Genomic DNA, 19,640 nt, shown 5'->3' with positions numbered 1-19,640 from the left:
AGAAAATGAAATGGGCAGCAATATTGATAAACAATATTTAAAATAGTGCATAAAAGAACCCAGGAAATAACAAATTAAACACTAATGAGGCAGCATAAATAACTGAAAGGTTGAGGGTAAGTAATAAAAGCAAAGTACATTGACACAGGACACAGGAGTGCAAGAGAGAATTAAAAGACTGAAATACAAAATATTAAACGATAGGAAGATCTCCACTGTAGAAAGGTTATGTTGAAATCTTGCTTGGATACGTTGGCAGTTTGATTTGCAATTCTGATAATATTGCAAAAAGTTGTATAGAAAAAATGCAAAATGGATTTGCAAGAATCTACAAGAATTCTGCTATCACATTCAAATATTGGGAAATAGAAGTGAATAGGTTGACTCTTTCTCTTGCAAAGTGGGGGGCTGATACATGACCAAACGACAGGTCTTTGTCCGGTTGTGGTTACCAGTGATTCACCTCATACCCACTCTGTGACACTCTGGCTTCATAATTTCACCAGACACTGGGGAGCCATTATTTTCAGCTCACGGTATCCTGACCTTGTTCACTACATGCTTCTCATAAATTTTAAGTGATAATCCTAAATTAATTTTACGGATGTCAATGAATGGTGGATGTGAAGGTGAGAACAGCTGCTGTTTGGTCAGACTGAGAAGATGATTTTACAGTCACTGTTAAAGATTACAAGCTGTCGTGCTTTTCAGCACCTTCGCTACAAAGTGTTACTTGCCCAGTAGAAATCAGACAACTTGAAATTTAACCACAGCAAGTTTTCATCTGAATATTGTCCTGGATCAGCTTATTCACTCCAGTGCACAATACTGAAAAGCAAAGTATTTGTTACACAGCAAAAGACTGGGTCATGCTGATATACAAAGGGACCTAGATGTCCTTGCATACAGATACCCAAAGCGAAGATGCAATAACTGTTAAGAGTGCAAAAGTAATGTTAGCCTTTATTACAAGAACATTAGATTACCAGGGTGAAGAATTGCACAGGACCTTGGCAAGAATGCATCTGAGAATTGTCAATTTGTCTAATAAAAAGTGCACTTGCTATTATTCAGAGTAAAGCAAAGATTCAATAGATGGGTTCTGGGGGTGGCTGGTCTGCCATATGAGGACTGATTTAGTAGATTGGAAGACTGTAGCTGCTAGAAATTTGAATTAAAAACCGGAAAATGGTAAAGCATTCAGCACATCAGATAACATCTGTGGAAACAAGGAAAAGACATAACATTTCAAGTTGATGACTATTCACCAACTGGTTATTGAGCAATATTTTCTATGTTTCTTTAGATGAAACTATGAAAGAAGAAAGTTAAAGGAACCCTTAGGGTCAAGTGATCATAATATGGTAGAATTCACCCTGCAATTTGAGAAGGAAAAGCTTAAAGTCAGATGTATCAGCATTACAGTGGAGTGAAGGGAATTACAGAGGCATGATTTGGTCTATGAGATTAATGGATTTGCTGATGATACAAAGATAGGTGGAGGAGTGGGTAGTGTTGAGGAAACAGATCCTGCAAAGAGACTTAGATAGTTTAGGGGAATAGGCAAAGAAGTGGCAAATGAAAATGAAAATACAACATTGGAAAGTGTATGGTCATGCATTTTGGTGGATGAAATAAACGGGCTAGACTATTACTTAGGTGGAGAGATGGAGAGAGAATTCAAAATACAGAGATGTAAAGGGACTTGGGAGTCCTTGTGTAGGATACCCTAAAGGTTAACCTCCAGGATGAGTCAGTGGTGAAGTAGGCGAATGCAATGTTGGCATTCATTTTTAGAGGTATAGAATATAAGAACAGGGATGTATTGTTGAGACTATAAGTGTGATGTTGAGATCACACTTGGAGTGTTGTGTGCAGTTTTGGGCTTCTTCTTTTAGAAAGAAAGTACTGACATTGGAGAGGGTTCAGAGAATGTTCACAAGAATGATTCCAGGAATGAAAGAATCACCGTATGAGGAACATCTGGCCGCTCTTGGGCTGTATTCCTTGGAGTTCTGGAGAATGAGGGGGGATCTCATAGAAACATTCTGAATATTAAAAGGCCTGAACAGATTAGATATGGCAACTTTATTTCCCATGGTAGGGGAGTCTAGGACAAGAGGGTACAACTTCTGGATTGAAGGATGTCCATTTAGAACAGAGATGTAGAGAAATTACTTTAGTCAGAGGATGGTAAATCTGTGGAATTTATTACCACGAGTGGCTGTGGAGGCCAAATCATTGGGTGCATTTAAGGCAGAGATAGATAGGTTCTTGATGAGCCAGGGCATCAAAGGGTATGGGGAGGAGGTAAGGGAGTTGGATGACTGGAAGAATTAGATCAGCTATGATTGAATGGTGGAGCAGACTCGATGGGCCAAATGGCCTACTTCTGCTCCTATATCTTATGGTCTTACGAGAGAAGAGCTGGTCAAAATTGATTGGAAAGATCATCCGCAGGGGTGACCACAGAGCAGAATGGCTGGAATTTCTAGAAGCAATTCGGAAGGCACAGAATAGATATGTCTCAAAGAGGAAGAAGTATTCTAAAAGCAAGATGACACAACCGTGACTAACAACAGAAGTCAATGCCAACATAAAAACCAAAGAAAAGGCTTATAATAGAGCAAAAATTTGTGGGAAGTTAGAGGATTGGGAAACTTTTGAAAACTAGGAGTGTCATTAAGGGACATGAAAGTAAGCTAGCCAATAATATTAAAGAGGATACCAAAAGTTCCTTCAGATACATAAAGTGTAAAAGAGAGGTAAGAGTGTATATCAGACCACTGGTAAATGATGCAGGGGATGTAGTTAAGGGGTCAAGGAAATGGTGGACAGACTGAATAAGTATTTTGCATTAGTCTTCACTGTGGAAAATACTAGCAATATGCCAGAAGTTTGAGAGTGTCAGGACAGAGAAGTGTGTGAAGTTGTCATTACTAGGGAGAAGGCTCTTGTGAAACTGAAAGGTCTGAAGGTAGATAAGGCACCTCGACCAGATGATATACACCCCAGTGTTATGAAAGAGGTGGCTAAAGAGATTGTGGAGGCATTAGTAATGATCTTTCAAGAATCAATTGATTCTGGCATGGTTCCAGAGGAATGGAAAATTAGAAATGTTGTTCCACTCTTCAAGAAGGGAGAGAGGCAGAAGAAAGGAAGATATAAGCCAATTAGTCTGACTTCAGTGGTTGGGAAAATGTTGAAGTCGATTGTTAAGGATGTGGTTTCAGGGCACTTAAAGGCACATGCTAAAATAGGCCATAGTTCGCAAGGTTTCCATAATGGATATCTTGCCTGACAAATCTGTTGCAATTCTTTGAAGAAATAACAAGCAGAATAGATGAAGGAGAATTGGCAAATGTTGTGTACTTGGATTTTCAGAAGGACTTTGACAAGGTGACACACAAAAGGCTGCTTAACAAGGTAGGAGCCCATGGTGTTACAGGAAAGATACTAGCATGGATAGAGCAGTGACTGGCAGGAGGCAAAGAGTGGAAATAAAGGGAACCGTTTCTGGTTGGCTGCCAGTGAATAGTGGAGTTCCACAAGGATCTGTGTTGGGACCAATCCTTTTTATGTTATATGTCAATGACTTGGATGACAGAATTGATGGCTTTGTGGCTAAGTTTGCAGATGATATGAAGATGAGTGGAGGGGCAGCTAGTTTTCAGGAAGTAGAGAATTCACAGAAGGAATTACACAGATCAGGAGAATGGGCAAAGAAGTGCCAGATGGAATACAGTGTCGGGAAGTGTATGGTCATGCACTTTGGTATAAGAAATAAAAGAGTAGATAGACTATTTTCTAAATGGAGAGAAAATACAAAAACTTGAGATGCAAAGGGACTTGGTAGTCTTCCACAGATGTTGCCTGGCCTGCTGAGTTCCTCCAACATTTTGTGTGTATTGCTGGGAGTCCTTATGTAAGATTCCCTAAAGGTTAATTTGCAGATTGAATTGATGGTGAGGAAGGTAAATGTGATGTTAGCATTCATTTCAAGAGGATGAGAATACAAAAGCAAGGATGTGATGTTCCGACTTTATGTAGCACTGGTGAGACCTCACACAGTTTTGGGCCCCTTATCTAAGAAAGGATGTACTGACATTGGAGAGGGTTCAAAGGAGGTTCCCCAAAATGATTCTGGGATCAAAAGGCTTGTCATACGAGGAGTGGTTTGATGGCCCTGGGCCTGTACTCACTGGAATTCTGAAGAACTTGTGACTTCATTGAAATCTTGAAAGACCTCAGAAGAGTGGATACAAAGAGGATGTTTCATACGGTGGGGGAGTCTAAGACCAGAAGACACAACCTCAGAATAGAACGGAGATGAGTGGGAATGTGTTTTAGCCAGACAATGGTGAATCTGTGGAATTTGTTGCCACAGGCAGCTGCGGAAGCCAAGTCATTGATTACATTGAAGACAGAGGTTGATGGATTCTTGATTAGTCAGGGCATGAGGGGATGCAGGGAAAAGGCAGGAGATTGGGGCTGATGGGTAAGTGGATCAGCTGTGATGAAATGGCAGAGCAGACTTGATGGGCCAAATGGCCTAATTCTGCTCCTACATCTTATGGTTTTATGTTGAATTTAGTAGTACTAAAAAATGGTAAACTGCAAGGATAATGTAAAGAACACACAATTTAAAAAATCAAGAAATGCTTCATGTTGTAACTGGATCACCTACAACACATTGGGGTTTTTGGGGGGGGGGTGAAAATGTGGGCCATATCCCAAGTCAACAAATTGCAAGCACATACTTGCTGTGTGAAAAGATTATACAATTTGTCCTAGAAGAATTTATCACCAGCTCAATTTTAGTCAGCAGCTGGAACTTGAAAACTAATCCAGTAGCATCTTGTACAATTATGTTGGAAGGTGATTATCAGCCATTAATGACTTGGATAGTTTTGTGGAATTGTTGGGATCTATCATTGCATTTTTTATCAAAATATGATATTATCAATATTGTAGGGCAGCTGAAAATCCAAGGGAAGGATATACAGCTTACATCCAACACTTGTGAAATCAAGACTGTGTGTGTCATGAGGAGATGATGGAAATCTCTTTGCAATCTATAATGATGTGATTTGATAGAAAGGGCATACTATTTGGCTGGAAAATCAGAGCTTTGTATGCTTCTGCATTAATAATTATGAATAATGCATTTCCAATTTTATATGAATGTAAGGAAAATGTTTTTCCTAGGACAGCAACCTCCAGTTGGTGTTATTTTTACCATCAAATTATTTGATTGATTTATTTATTGAGTTGCATTATTGAGAATAGGCCCTTCTGGCCCTTCAAACCACATTACCCAGCAACCTCCAATTTAATCCTAGCCTAATCACGGGACAATTTACAATGACCAATTCACCTGTCAACCGGTTTGTCTTTGGACTGTGGGAGAAACCTAGCACACAAAGGAAATTAGTGACATAATTAAACTTTTCAGAATCATTGCTAAGGACAAGGACAAAAAAGTGCATTCATAAATGTAATTTTAGATTTTAAAATGTGACATCTTATTACGTTCAAAAACTAGGAAGATTCATTGCTACTGCAGACTCAACTTCTGTTTCTTTCGACAGATTGCTTTGCGAGATGCTCTCTTGAAGAGAAAGAAACAGATTAAATAAGGAATTAATAACGAGAAAACACAATAGAAAACAAATATTGTAGCCATGAAGATATGTGACTCCTGCATTACAGAGGGTTTGCATTCCCAGGAAGTGGCCCGAAATTTGAAGCTACATCACGTGCATATGCGTCAAGAAACAGGAGTTGGGAAAAATTGTTTATTTGTATATTTTTCACAAATTCTGTAAGAGTTCTCTAAATTCTGTTTAAGTAAATTTTTGTTATTCAAGTGGCTATAACGTAGGGATTGTTTGTATTCTTGTTAATAATTTATACAGTAATTGATATATAAGTAGAAAAAGGCCAAATCACTACTCATTGTACTCATTTTCTGTACCTCCATTTCCAAATGAAATGAAACTTAAGTCCAGCTTGCTTACAGACAGAAGTGCATTGGAGTTTAGGGTTTGGAGCTCAGACTTCTGGATGAAGTCTGCCTTCGCCTCAGTGTTCCAATGAAACACATATTTGGAGCATTCCATCTAGTTTCCAGCCAGTATTTGGATAGAGCTCTTTGTCATTAATTGTTTTATTGATCATTATTTATTGTTTTATTTAGAGTTACAGCGCAGAATAGGCTCTTCCAGTCCTACGAGCTTCGCTGCCCAGTAGCCTACCTATTTTAACCCTAACCTAATCACGGGATGATTTACAATGACCAGTTAACCCACTTGTATGTCTTTGGGTTGTGGGAGGAAACCAGAGCATCTGGAGGAAAACCTGTGTGTCACACAGGAAGGAACATATGAACTTGCTTATAGAGGACACCGGAACTAGTCTCTGACCTTGGCTGCTCGAGCTGCAATAGCATCATGCTAGTTGCTACACTATAGTGGTGCCCCACTGATGTAGCTTGATGCTGCTGTGAGATTACAAACTAGTCATGGAACAGTTCAGCACATAAACAGGCTTTCCTGCCGAGCAGTATTAATCTGTATTAATACTATATTTCAGCACTTATCCCACCGCCTAAGTGATTCAAGTGGTCATCTGGACACCACTCTGCAGCTCTGCTTCGACTGCTGTCAGGCAGTGTATTCCAGCTACTCTGGGTGTGAAAGAGCTACTCAAACCCCCACGAAACCTCTTGCCCCTGACCTTAAATCTATGCCCTCCACTTTTATCTACACCGAAGGAACAAATGTTTACTTTTATCTACCCTGTCCATAATGCTCATACTTTTATATACCTCAATCATATCCTCTTTTAACCTCCTCCATTCTTGGGGAAACACATCTAGCCTCTCAGCCTCTCATCATTACTAAAATGTATCATCTTATTGAATCTCTGCTACCCTCTGAGCTGAGGTCCAACCTATGTTTTGTAAAGTTGGAGTACAAATTCCATGCATTTGAAAGGGTAAAATGAGGGAACACAAACCAATCTCATAGAGGGATGAAAAGTTGGGGTGGGGCGGGGGGGGGGCAATTTCAAGTTCCTGTCAATATCTGAGGACCTAACCTGGACACAACATATTGATGCAGCTATAAAGAAGGCAAGATAGCGTCTATATTTCATTAGGGAGTTTGAGGAGATCTGGTTTGACAACTAGAACACTTACAAACTTATACAAATGTACCGTGGAGAGCATTCTGACTGGCTGCACCACTGTCTGGTATGGGGGGGCTTTTGCATAAGATCGAAGTAAGTTGCAGAAACTTGTAAAATTAGTCAGCTCTGTTATACCTCTGTAGTATCTAAGACATCTTCAAGTAAGGTGGTGTCCATCATTAAGGATCCCCACCACCCAGGACATGCCCATTGTTACTGTCAGGAAGGAGGAACAGAAGCCTGAAGGCACACACTCCACGATTCAGGGGTAGCTTCTTTGCCTCGATTTCTAAATAAACATTGAACCCATAAACGCTACCTCACTTGTTTTTTTTTTTGCACTACTTATTTTAACTATTCTATACATATATACTTACTATAATTTGTTTTTTCCTCTATATTTATCATTTATTTCATTGTACTATTGCTATAAAATTAACAAATTTCAAGACCTATGCCAGTGATATTAAATCTGATTCTGAAGGCCAGTGTCCCGTACATAAGCCATCTTATCTCTCTGTTGAACTACTTTTAAGGAATAGTGAACTTTCAGAACAAGGTCTGTCTTCTTGAAAACTCACTGGAATCCTACCATTCATGGTGTGTGTCCTAACCTCATTAGTAGTCCTAAAATGCATCACCTCACAATAATCAGTGTTAAACTCCATCCATTATTTCTAAAAAATCCCTTACTCACTCTTCCTTCAGTTAGTCCTGACGAAGGGTCTCGGCCTGAAACGTCGACTGTACCTCTTCCTATAGATGCTGCTTGGCCTGCTGCGTTCACCAGCAACTTTGATGTATGTTGCCATTATTTCTTGGCCTGTTTTACCAACATATGGACATCTCTCTGCAACCTAAGACCGCGCTCCATTCTGTCAACAAAATCTAGCAATCCTTGTCAACTGCAAAATCTGATCATGTCTTGCACATCCAAGTCATTCACATGTATTACAAACAACAAGGGTCCTGGCATCAGTTCAGGTAAAATGCTAGCAGTCACAGACATCCGAATCCAAAAAAAAACTTTCTACCATCACGCTGCTCCTATTGCCAAGTTAAATTTGGATCTAATGTTCTGATTTGCCCCGTGTGCCATGCGTCCTATCCTTTTTGGCAGCTAGTCTGTCATTTGGAACCTTGTCAGAAACTTTTCTAAAATCCATGAGTTGAAAGAACTTACCCCTCACACTAACATACCTCTAAGAAAGTTAATGGAGATGATTTGGGGACAGGTTGCATGACAGCAGAGGAAGTACTGGATGTCTTTTCAGTGTGTGAAGGTAGATAAATCCCCAGGATATGATCAGATGTATCCATGAACACTGGGAAGTCAAAGAAGAAATTACAGGAGTCCTGGCTGAAATATTTGAACCATTATTAGTAAAGGGTGAAGTAAGGAATGACCAGAGGTCAGCTAATGCTGTGCCTTTATTAAAGAATGGCTGCAAAGAATAATCTGGGATCTATAGTAAGCCCAAGGTCTGTGGTAGGTAGGTTACTAGAGGGGATTCAGAGGATAAGATCTACAAGCATTTGGAAAGATTAGTTGATGAGTGATAGAACAGTTTTGTGCATGGTGATCACGTCTCAAAAAATTTAATTTAGTATCTTGAAGAATAACCCAAAGAAGTTGATGAGGGCAGGATGACAGATGTAGTCTGTATGAACTTCAGTAAGGACTTTGATAAGGTTCTGCTATAGAAAGTTAGATTGCATGGGATCCACAGAGAGTTAGATAATTGGATACACAATTGGCTTGTTGGTAGGAAGCAGAGGGTGATAATGGAGGGGGTTTTTAAGACTGGAGATCTGTGATTAATGGTGATCCTCAGGGGTCATTGCTAGGCTCGTTATTTGTCATCCATATGATTTAGATGATGATGTACAATATATAATTAGACTGTCAATGATGCTAAAATAGACAATGTTGTTGACAGTGAAAATGGGGTGTTATCAGGATTTACAGAAGGATCTTAATCAACAGGGCTAGTAGGTAGAGGAAAGACAAATGAAGTTTAAATTGGATAAGTGTAGGCAGGACATTCACAGTGAATGTTAGGTCTTTGAGGAGTGCTGTAGAACAGAGGAGTCTCAGAGTACATGTACAGGATTCCCTGAAAGTGTATCACATTTAGACAGCACGGTGAAGAAGGATTTTTGCATGCTTCATCAGTCAGGGCACATAGTAAAGAACATGGAATGTTAATGTTGCAGTTGTACAAGATATTTGCTGCATTTGGAATATTGTGTTCAGTTTTCACAAGTAGGTTACCAGGACTTAGGGCTGCGATATGGATAAGGTTTGAACAGGTTGGAATTGTTTTCACTGGAGTGAAGGAGAATGAGGAGTGATCTTATAGAGGTGGATAAAGTCATGAGGGGCATGGCTAGGGTGAATGTCCCTGGTTTGGTGAATCAAGGGTATTGTTTGGTGTGAGAGGAGAGATTTATTAGAAACCTGAGGGGCAACTTTTCATCCAGAAGTTGGTCAGTTTAGGGAATGAGCTGCCAAAAGAAGTGGTTGAGGCAGGTATATGAGCAACATTTAAAAGGCAGTTGGACAGGAAATGTACATGGTTAGGCAAGGTTTAGAGGAACATGGGCCAAAAGTGGGTAAGTGGGAGTAGCTCCGATGGGAATCTTGGTTAGCATAGCCCAGCCGGGCCGAAGAACTTCTTTCCATGATCTATGACTACCTGCCACCCATTGCTTGAAGTGACAATATGTTATATTTCTTATGGCCTTCAACAACAACCTGATGAGCAAAAAATCTGTCTTTGGTTTGCTCTTTTAAAATTTGGCAAGGTACTGAGGGACATAGAAACATAGAAAACCTACAGCACGGTACAGACCCTTCGGCCCACAATGCTGTGCCAAACATGTCCTTACCTTAGAAAATTACCTAGGGTTACCCATAGCCCTCTACTTTTCTGAATTCCATATACCTGTCCAGGGGTCTCTTAAAAGATCCTTCCAAATCCGCCTCCACCACTGTCTCCGGCAGCCCATTCCACACACTCACCACTCTGCATAAAAAACTAAACCCTGACATCTCCTCTGTACCTACTTCCAAGCACATTAAAACTGCCTCTCATGCTAGCCATTTCAGCCCTGGGAAAAAGCCTCTGACTATGCACACAATCAATGCCTCCCATCATTTTACACACCTCTATCAGGTCACCTCTCATCCTCCGTTGCTCCAAGGAGAAAAAGTCGAGTTCACTCAACCTATTCTCATAAGGCATGCTCCCCAATCCAAGCAATATCCTTGTAAATCTCCTCTGCACCCTTTCTATGGTTTCCACATCCTTCCTATAATGAGGCAACCAGAAATGAGCACAGTACTCCAAGTGGGGTCTGACCAGGTACCTTTTTGCTGTAGTATTACCTCTCAGCTTCTAAACTCAATCCCACGATTGATGAAGGCCAATGCACTGTATGCTTTCTTAACCACAGAGTCAACTCGCGCAGCAGCTTTGAGTGTCCTGTGGACTCAGACCCCAAGATCCCTCTGATCCTCCACACTGCCAAGAGTCTTACCATTAATACTATATTCTTTCATCTTATTTGACCTACCAAATTGAACCACCTCAGTCACACTTATCTGGGTTGAACTCCATCTGCCACTTCTCAGCCCAGTTTTGCATCTTATCAATGTCCCGCTGTAACCTCTGACAACCCTCCACACTATCCACAACACCTCCAACCTTTGTGTCATCAGCAAATTTACTAACCCATCCCTCCACTTCCTCATCCAGGTCATTTATAAAAATCACAGAGTAGGTGTCACAGAACAGATCCCTAAGGCACACCGTTGGTGTCCGACCTCCATGCAGAATATGACCCGTCTACAACCTCTCTTTGCTTCTGTGGGCAAGCCGGTTCTGGACCCACAAAGCAATGTCCCCTTGCTTTCTTGCCTCCTTACTTTCTCAATAAGCCTTGCATGGGGTAATGTCAAAAGACCTAGATTTTAGGAATTGTTACTTGAATGCGCAAGACATTATTAAATTGTATAGAATACTTAAACATCTGAGGTCTTAATGAGTAAATTCACTATGTGAGTTACCTAATCTTGTGACTAGAATTTCCCACAGCAGTCCCTAAACTGCACTAAATTAGCTGATAGCACTTGAGGTCAATTTGAGCCTTGGTGTAGGTGAACAATGTAAACTATCAAAAGGTAACAGATAGACTGGTGAGAGGAAGTGACATTTGTTGAAGTTTCTCAAGGGTTACTGAGTTCCATGAGGGTACCATGAGATAAAGGAACAGAAGTGGGTCTTCTGGCCCATCGATCTTCTCTGCAAACAAACAAATACAGTAAGTATAATTATGTATGATATAACTTATACGTATTTGAATGTATTATAATATGCTTCCTATTGGGGTGGCTTCTCTTTGACAAAGAATAATATTGGCATTCTCTGCTGTCATCTCTTTACTACAGAATGTAATATACATTCCCAGCAGCTCTGTCCAGCCTACCATACCACAGTCTTTACTTCAGAAGTTTCAAATAGCCCTGAGGGATTTCTTGAGAAACACAGCTGTGTTTCTTTTTAAAACCCCTGGAGATATCTTTTTCCATTGTAAACATGTCCAGAGTTAATACATGTACTAAAGCTTCTACTTTTGATATGGAGTTCTGATGCAAGATTTAACTTCCCTTCCACATGACCTTCTCTCTCCTCCCTTTAACAGATGAGAATTCAAGCTTCCCTATATTCAAATTTACTGATTTAAAACACACTGGCATAAATCCCATTCCCAACACAGTTCATGGATTTAAATGTTGCTGTGCTCTTCATAGTCAGATAATGTGTGGGATCAAAGGATTAAGGACAGGCTACTGTCAAGTCGTGAAGTTTATTGTCATTTAACTACATACATATATAACGTATACAGTATAACCATATGGAAACGAGACAATGTTTCTTCAAACCAGGATGGAAAGCACATAACACATGAAACCCCTTTGACTGGGTGTCTCTGGATATGTGGCTCGTTAGCCTTGCACTGATAGCCACTGGATTCCACGGCAAGAACCCACCTTTCTCCAGCTTCATATGTCTAGGGAGTGTATGACTTTGGTCCCGCCAGATCCGTTGGATTGGCATGTCTTGCCCACCCAAACCCCGGTTTGTGTGAATACTGTGTGATTTACTGCCTCTGCAATAGCCTGTCAGCATTCAATAACAGATCGCACACTGCATACAATTTTAAAGAGGTATACTTACGAATATTACCTTATCCAAAGAGTTAGTAAAGAAAAGAAAGAAAAAAAACAAAAAGAGCCCATTATAATTAGACAGTTAAATATGCACAGGTTGAAGCTCAAATCTTCCAAAAGCCATATTCACCGGTCCTTGGTAGACCTCTGCACCTCGCCTCCATCGACTCGCGTTTTCCCACTGGATCAAATCCTATGACTATTTTCATCTAGCATCTTCTCTCTTCCTTCACCCCGAACAAAGACAGACCCACACCGTATCACCCACAAAGCTGGCTCCACCAGCCTTCTCTAGCACCTTCTTCCTGTTCCACTCTCCTGATTGGATGGCCCACATTCCTAAGCATCCCTTATCTCTAACAAAAACCCAAACACTGCTTGTACAGAAAGACCATTACATGAGACAGCCTACAACATTAACGGTAAAACCTATCACAATGAGATTTAATATCACTGGCATGTCTTGATATTTGTTGTTTTGCAGCACATTTCAATACATAATAATAAAAACTATAAAAATTAAATTAAATTAGTGCGGGGGGGGGATTAAAAGTACTGAGGTAGTGTCCATGGGTTCAAAGTCCATTCAGTAATCTGATTTTGGAGGGGAAGAAGATGTTCCTGAGTCATTGAGGGTGTGTCATCAGGCTCTTGTACCTCCTCCCCAATGGTAGCAATGAGAAGAGGGCATGTCCTGGATGATAGGGATCCTTAATGATGGATACTGCCTTTTTGAAGTATTGAGGCATTGCCTTTTGAAGGTGTCTTGGATGCTGGCTAGTGCCCAAGATAGAGCTGGCTGAGTTTCCAAGTTTCTGCAGCTATTTCTGATCCAGACCAGTGGCCCCTCTATACCAGGTGGGTATCCATCGATACCTACAAATATCAATCTATGCCCGGATACATCAATGTCTATTGAGGAAAAGCACTAGTTGGTGAAACATCAGCACATTGAACATTGATACTACGTCAGCATGTGACATTCAGACAAAACGATGTGAAGCTGGTTACTACCTGTGGACAGCCAGAATCAATATTCAGGGTTGTATGTACACAATAGTCTGCTACAGATTGTTTATCAAATAATTTTATGCTTTCAGAAAGTAATGGATATCACATAGAATCATTTAACAAGATTTATTGCCTCAATCACAACCGAGATGAGGGAGGGATGAGCACATGAGCGGGTGTTGTAGAGAGTAGTCTGTCATCACCCTGCACACTTAGATTTGTGATTTTGATTTGATCCATTGGTAGTATGTTTACAATCATGTTTGTGGCTGCTAATTGAGTCACTGGAGTAGGAGGATATGGCGGTGTTGTGCAAGCACTCATAGACACCAGCTGAGCCAAAGGTTTGATTTCTGTGTAGCCAATCGAACTGTTGGTACCTCCAGTCGAACTTTGTCTTTTTGTGTGTTTTCCCCCTAGCCGTCAGTCTGTGGTTTTGTATTGCCATGTGCTGTTGTTTGTTTTCATGCCCCATGTGCTCCTGTCCCCACTCCTGCTCTACTCCGGCCCCTGTATTACTGAGTACCCCGCCTCTCACCTGTTTCTTATTATTACCCGTTTTGCTGCCACTTCTGTCTCATTGTGCTCCACCTTTCATCTACCTCTCTGCTGTATTTTAGTCCTGTGTTTTCACCTGTTTATTGCCAGATTGTGCTAGTGAGTTTTTCTGAGCCTTTCCAGCATTTGTATCTGAACTCTCTCTGTCCAAATATCGACTCTGCCTGTTTCCCCGATTCTGGTTTTTGGATTTCTCTGGAATTTTTGATCTCCGCCTGAACTTTGACGCTGACTTTGTTGCCCCTCTGGATTTGCTACTCAGTAATTATCTGTGTGCACAGTACTTGGTCTGCGATTGGATCCCTGCTCCAACGCCCTGACATGAACATAGAGAGGAAATGTAGAGTGATGCTCTAGTTGGCCATATAGCTTTTGCTCCTCTTTGCACCAGACATTGACGTAGGCTTAGAATCCCAGGCTGACTTGTGAGATGGAGGAGCAGTGTCCCTCCTTGAAGATGTCTGGCAGCAGTCCAAGTAAGCTTCCAGGTTATGGCACATTCTAGTACTTCTCAACTCCATGATCACAGGCAGTTGTGAGAAACCAGAGAGAATCCAGATCAACTTGTACCTCAGTTGGCATAATTGTGGTCTTAATACTCAAAGGATAGAATTGCATCCTATTGGAGCAGAACCGCTGGGAGCTGGTGTGGCTGTACTGTAGTTGATTACAGTACCTTGTGACATACATTAATTAGTTGGACAATCCACACCAGGGGCATGTGAAAAGAGCTACCTTTTTAATCAGGGCAGTGATTGAGATTTAGAAGGCAGAGTTTTGTGACAGTTTTTCTAATTGAGGAGCAACTAATCAGCAAGCAGAAGTGCATGAATAAAGCTATCTTTCAGTCAGGTGTGCATTCAAGATTTAAAAAGCAAAGCTTCGAGCCGGTTTTTTTTGAGATAGACAATCCACACCAAGGGAGCATGAAAAGAACTACTTTAATCAGGGTGGCGAATAAAATTTTGAAGGCAGAGTTTTGTAGCAGCTTTTCTGATTTGAAGAGTGACCAATCAGCAACAGGGATTCAATAGAAATTCAAGTGCAAACGGAGTGGCCGTTCTTGTGAGTGTGCCAGTCTTTAGGATGGCTTTGGCTCATCGGGCTTGGGTGAGGTAGATTCCCTTGTAACTTGCTCTCTCTGTTCTTATTTGTTCATTCCTCATCTATTGGTGCATAGTATAGTGAGAATGGTTCTAGGGGCAGTGTTTTGTACTGTGTGTGGGATGTGGGAAGTCAGCAGAACCTTCAGTCGTCCAGATAAACACATCTGCACCAGTGCACCAAGATGCAGCTCCTGAGAGAACGTATTAGGGAACTGGAGCTGCAACTCGATAACCTTTAACTCATACAGGAGAATGTGGCTGTGATAGACTGGAGCTACAGGGAGGTAGTTACCCCTAGCTAGCAAGAGACAGGTAACTGGGTGACTGTCAGGAGAAGGAGGTGAGGTGCACAGCCAGTGCAGATGGTATGTTGCCTCCCTGGCGCCAGGATCAGGGATGCCTCAGATCGTGTCCATGGTATTCTCAAGGGCAAAAGTGGGCTGCCTGAAAAGAGATTTTAGGGAGCTAGGTGGAAAGCTGAGAAACAGGACCTCCAACTTAGAAATCTCTGGGTTGCTGCCTGTGCCACGTGCCAGTGAGGGTAAGATTAAGGTGATTTGGCAGGCGAATGCATGGCTTAGGAATTGGTGCAGGGGGAAGGGGTTCAGATTTATCGATTGTTGGGATCTCTTCTGGGGAAGGTATGACTTGTGCAAAAGGGTTGCACCTGAACCCAAGAGAGTCCTACATCCCTGTGGGCAGGCTGGCCGGAGTTGTTCGGGTGGGATTAAACTTATTTAGCAAGGGGACAGAAACCAGAGTGACAGTGCTGAAGATGAGGTAGTTGGTTTACAAACAGAGGCAATGTGCTGTGAGATTCCTAACGAGGAAAGGCTGATGACAGGGCAAGATTGCTGTCAACAGCATGAGATGCCACGTAAAAAATGGACAAAGTTGAAAAGGGTGAATATGGGACTAAAGATGTTATATTTGAATGCACAAAGTATACAGAATAATGTTCATGAACTTGTAGCATAGTTACAGATTGGCATATACATCACTGAAACATGGCTGAAAGAAGATTGTAGCTGGGAGCTTAATGTCCAAGGATACACATTGGACAGGTAGGAAAGCAGAGGGGGTTGCATAGCTCTGCTGGTAAAAAAAAATTAAAATAAATTATTAGAAAGAGGTGACATAGGGTTAGCTCATTGTGGATAGAGCTAAGGAACTGCAAGAGTAAAACTGATTGGAGAGCTTTAGGTAAAAGTACCCTTAGGGACAAGTGATCATAATATGATCAAATTCACCCTGAAATTTGAAAAGGAGAAGCTAAAGTCAGATATATCAGTATTACAGTGGAGTAAGGAAATTACAGAAACATGAGAGAGGAGTTGGCCAGAATTGATTGGAAAATAATACTGGCAGGGATGACAGCAGAGCAGCAAAGGCTGGAATTTCTGGAAGCAGTTCCTAAGACACGGGATATATACGTCCCAAAGAGGAAGAAGTATTCTAAAGGCAAGATGACACAACCATGGCTAACAAGGGAAGTCAAAGCCAAAGAGAGTCCATCTAATAAAGCAAAAATTAGTGTGAAGTTAGAGGATTGGGAAGCTTTTAAATACTACAGAAGGCAACTGAAAAAGTGATAAAGATGGTAAAGATGGAATATGTAAGTAAGCTAGCCAATAACATCAAAGAGGATGCCAATATAGTGTAAAAGAGAGGCAAGAGTAGATATCAGACCACTGAAAAACAATGTTGGAGAGGCAGTAATGGGGGACAAGGAAATAGTGGACAGAATGAATAAGTATTTTGCATCTGTCTTCTCTGTGAAAGACACTAGCAGTACGGTGGAAATTCCAGATGTCAGGGGTCATGAAGTGTATGAAGTTACCATTACCAGGGAGAAGGTTCTTGGGAAATTGAGAGGTGTGAGGTCACCTGGACCAGATGGTGTACATCCCAGTGTTCTGAAAGAAGTGGCTGAAGAGACTCTGGAGGTATTAGTAATGAGTTTTCAAGAATCATTAGATTCTGGAATAGTCCCAGGAGACATATAATTGCAAATGTCAGTCCACTCTTCAAGATGTGAGAAAGGCAGAAGATTGGAAATTATAGTATCTTAGGCCAGTTAGTCTGACCACAGTGGTTGGGAAGATGTTGGAGTTGATCATTAAGGATGAGGCCTCAGGGAGCCTTTTGTGGTTGGCTGCTAGGTGACTGATGGTGTTCCACAGGGGTCGGTGTTGGGACCGATTCTTTTTACGTTATATGTCAATGATTTGGATGATGAAACTGACGGGTTTGTTGCAAAGCCTACAGATGATACTACAATAGGTGGAGGGGCAGGTAAAATTGAGGAAATAAAGAGGCTACAGAAGGAATTAGACAGATTAGGGGAATGGGCAAGGAAGTGGCAGATGGAATAGAGTGTCAGGAAGTGTATAGTCATGTACTTTGGTAGAAGAAATGAAAGGGTTGGCTACTTTCTAAATGGAGAGAAAATCCAAAAATCTGAGGCACAAAGCGTGTCCTTGTGCAGGATTCCCTAAAGGTTAATTTACAGGTTGAGTGGTGAGGAAGGTAAATGCAATGTTAGCATTCGTTTCAAGAGGACCTGAATATAAAAACAAGGATATAATGTTGAGACTTTATAAGACACTGGGGGGGGGGGGGGGAGGCCTCATTTGGAGTACTGTGTGCAGTTTTGAGCCCCTTATCTTAGAAAGGATGTGCTGACACTGGAGAGGTTTCAAAGGAGGTTCACGACAATGATTCCAGGATTAAACAGCTTGTCATATGAAGAGTGCTTGGTGGCTCTGGGCCTGCATTTGCTGGAATTCAGAAGCATGAGGGGTGACCTAATTGAAAGCTACTAAATGGTGAAAGACCTTGATGGAGTGGATGTGGAGAGTCTAAGACCAGAGGACACAGCCTCGAAATAGAGGGGCACCCTTTTATAACGGAGATAAGGAGGAATTTCTTTAACTAGAGAGTGGTGAATCTGTGGAATTTGATTGCCCGAAGTTGCTGTGGAAGCCAAGTCTTTATGTATATTTAAGGCAGAGTTTGATAGACGCTTGATTAGTCATGGCTTGATGGGATACAGGGGGAAGGCAGGAGATTGGGGCTGAGAGGGAAAATGGATCAGCCATGATGAAATGGTGGAACAGACACAATGGGTCAAATGGCCTAATTCTGCTCCTGTACCTTATGGTTTTATGTTCATCTTTGAATGCACAACACATTCAACCTGAAGTGGATGGGCTACAGCAGCAGAAGACCACAATTACACTCACTGGCCACTTTATTACATACAGTACTTACTTACTGCTGTTACGCTGCTGGCATTTAAGGCAACAATGAAGGTCCTCCATTTTGGTCTGCCCTTGGCCATCTTATGTATTGTACCCCAGGTGTGGTTCAGGGTCCTCATTTTTGCCTCTGTGGTACAGTACCAAGTTGGTTTTGGTTTTCTGTGTTTCCTAAACCCTTCAGGGGTCCAATGAAGTGCTGTCTTGATGATGGATTTGGGCTCTCTTCTGAATCCAACTCCAGTGTTTCATCATGACGATTGTGGCTATGCCCTCTTGATGACACTGAAGCAATAGGGAGTGTTTGGAGATCTTTCTTGGCCGGAAAATATCGAAGATCTTCCCAAGGCTCATGGTGTGAAATGATAGCATGGCAAGCTCACCCATACAAGAGTGTGTACAGAACACAGCTCTGGTACAACTTCACCTTGCTGTAGACATACATTAGGTACAGCAGCTACCTAATAAGTTGGCCACTGAGTGTATATGGACATTAACAAGGGCCCTCATGCCAGGCTAGTCTAGAAGGCGAGATCACACTGGATCCATAAGTAGTCTGGATTTATAATTGGGTCAGTAGTAGGAAGCAAAGGCGATTGTCCAGAAATGTTTCTCAGACTGGATGCCTGTGTTTAGCCGTGTGCCTTAGGGGTTGGTGCTTGAACTCTTGTTGTTTGTAATTTATATAAACAATTTGGATGTAAATATACAAGGCATAGTTAGTAAATTGGTGGATGATACTGAAATAATTGGTGTCAATAGTGTAGAAGGTTATGAAAAATTACAGGGAGACCTTAATCAGCCAGGTATAAGGGCTGAAGACTGGCAAATGATTTTCAATCCAAGTAAGTGTGAGGTATTGAATTTTGGAAGATCAAACCAGGGTAGGATTTATCACTGGGGAATGATATGGAATAAAGTGTCCTCGGAATGCAAGTGTATATTTTGTTGCAAGTGGCATCACAGGTCAATAAGGTAGTGAAGAAAGCATTTGGCATGCTGGCCTTCACCTGTCCAAGCAATGAGTTTAGGAGTTGGGAAGTTATGCTGCAGGTACATTAGTTGTTACTGAGGGTGCACTTGGAGTATTGCGTACAGTCTGATCACCCTATACAAAAGATGTTTTTAAATTAGAAAGAGTGCAGGGAAGATTCACCTGGATGTTGCCTGGACTTGGGGAGCTGAGTTACAAAGAGAAGTGGAGGAGACTAGGACATTATTCCCTGGAACACAGGAGACCTGAGGGCTGACCTGATAGAGTACTGTACTGTATATAAG

The 19,640-nt window shown here is 41.5% G+C and overlaps 1 protein-coding gene across 1 annotated transcript in view; it reads left to right on the top strand.

Annotated features, from left to right (window-relative positions):
- sdad1 (SDA1 domain containing 1) overlaps positions 1–5,879 on the top strand; it is a 77,895-nt gene extending 72,016 nt beyond the window's left edge. The window contains exon 22 of the mRNA XM_063043490.1: positions 5,592–5,879. Coding sequence (XP_062899560.1) covers positions 5,592–5,639 — 48 coding nt within the window. The 3' untranslated portion in view covers positions 5,640–5,879. The remainder of the gene's footprint in view (positions 1–5,591) is intronic.
- Positions 5,880–19,640: the final 13,761 nt, after the last annotated feature.

Source organism: Mobula hypostoma, chromosome 3 (genome assembly GCF_963921235.1).
Source record: "Mobula hypostoma chromosome 3, sMobHyp1.1, whole genome shotgun sequence".
Taxonomy (NCBI): Eukaryota; Metazoa; Chordata; class Chondrichthyes; order Myliobatiformes; family Myliobatidae; genus Mobula; species Mobula hypostoma.
This window is presented reverse-complemented; position numbering and strand designations above follow the sequence as displayed.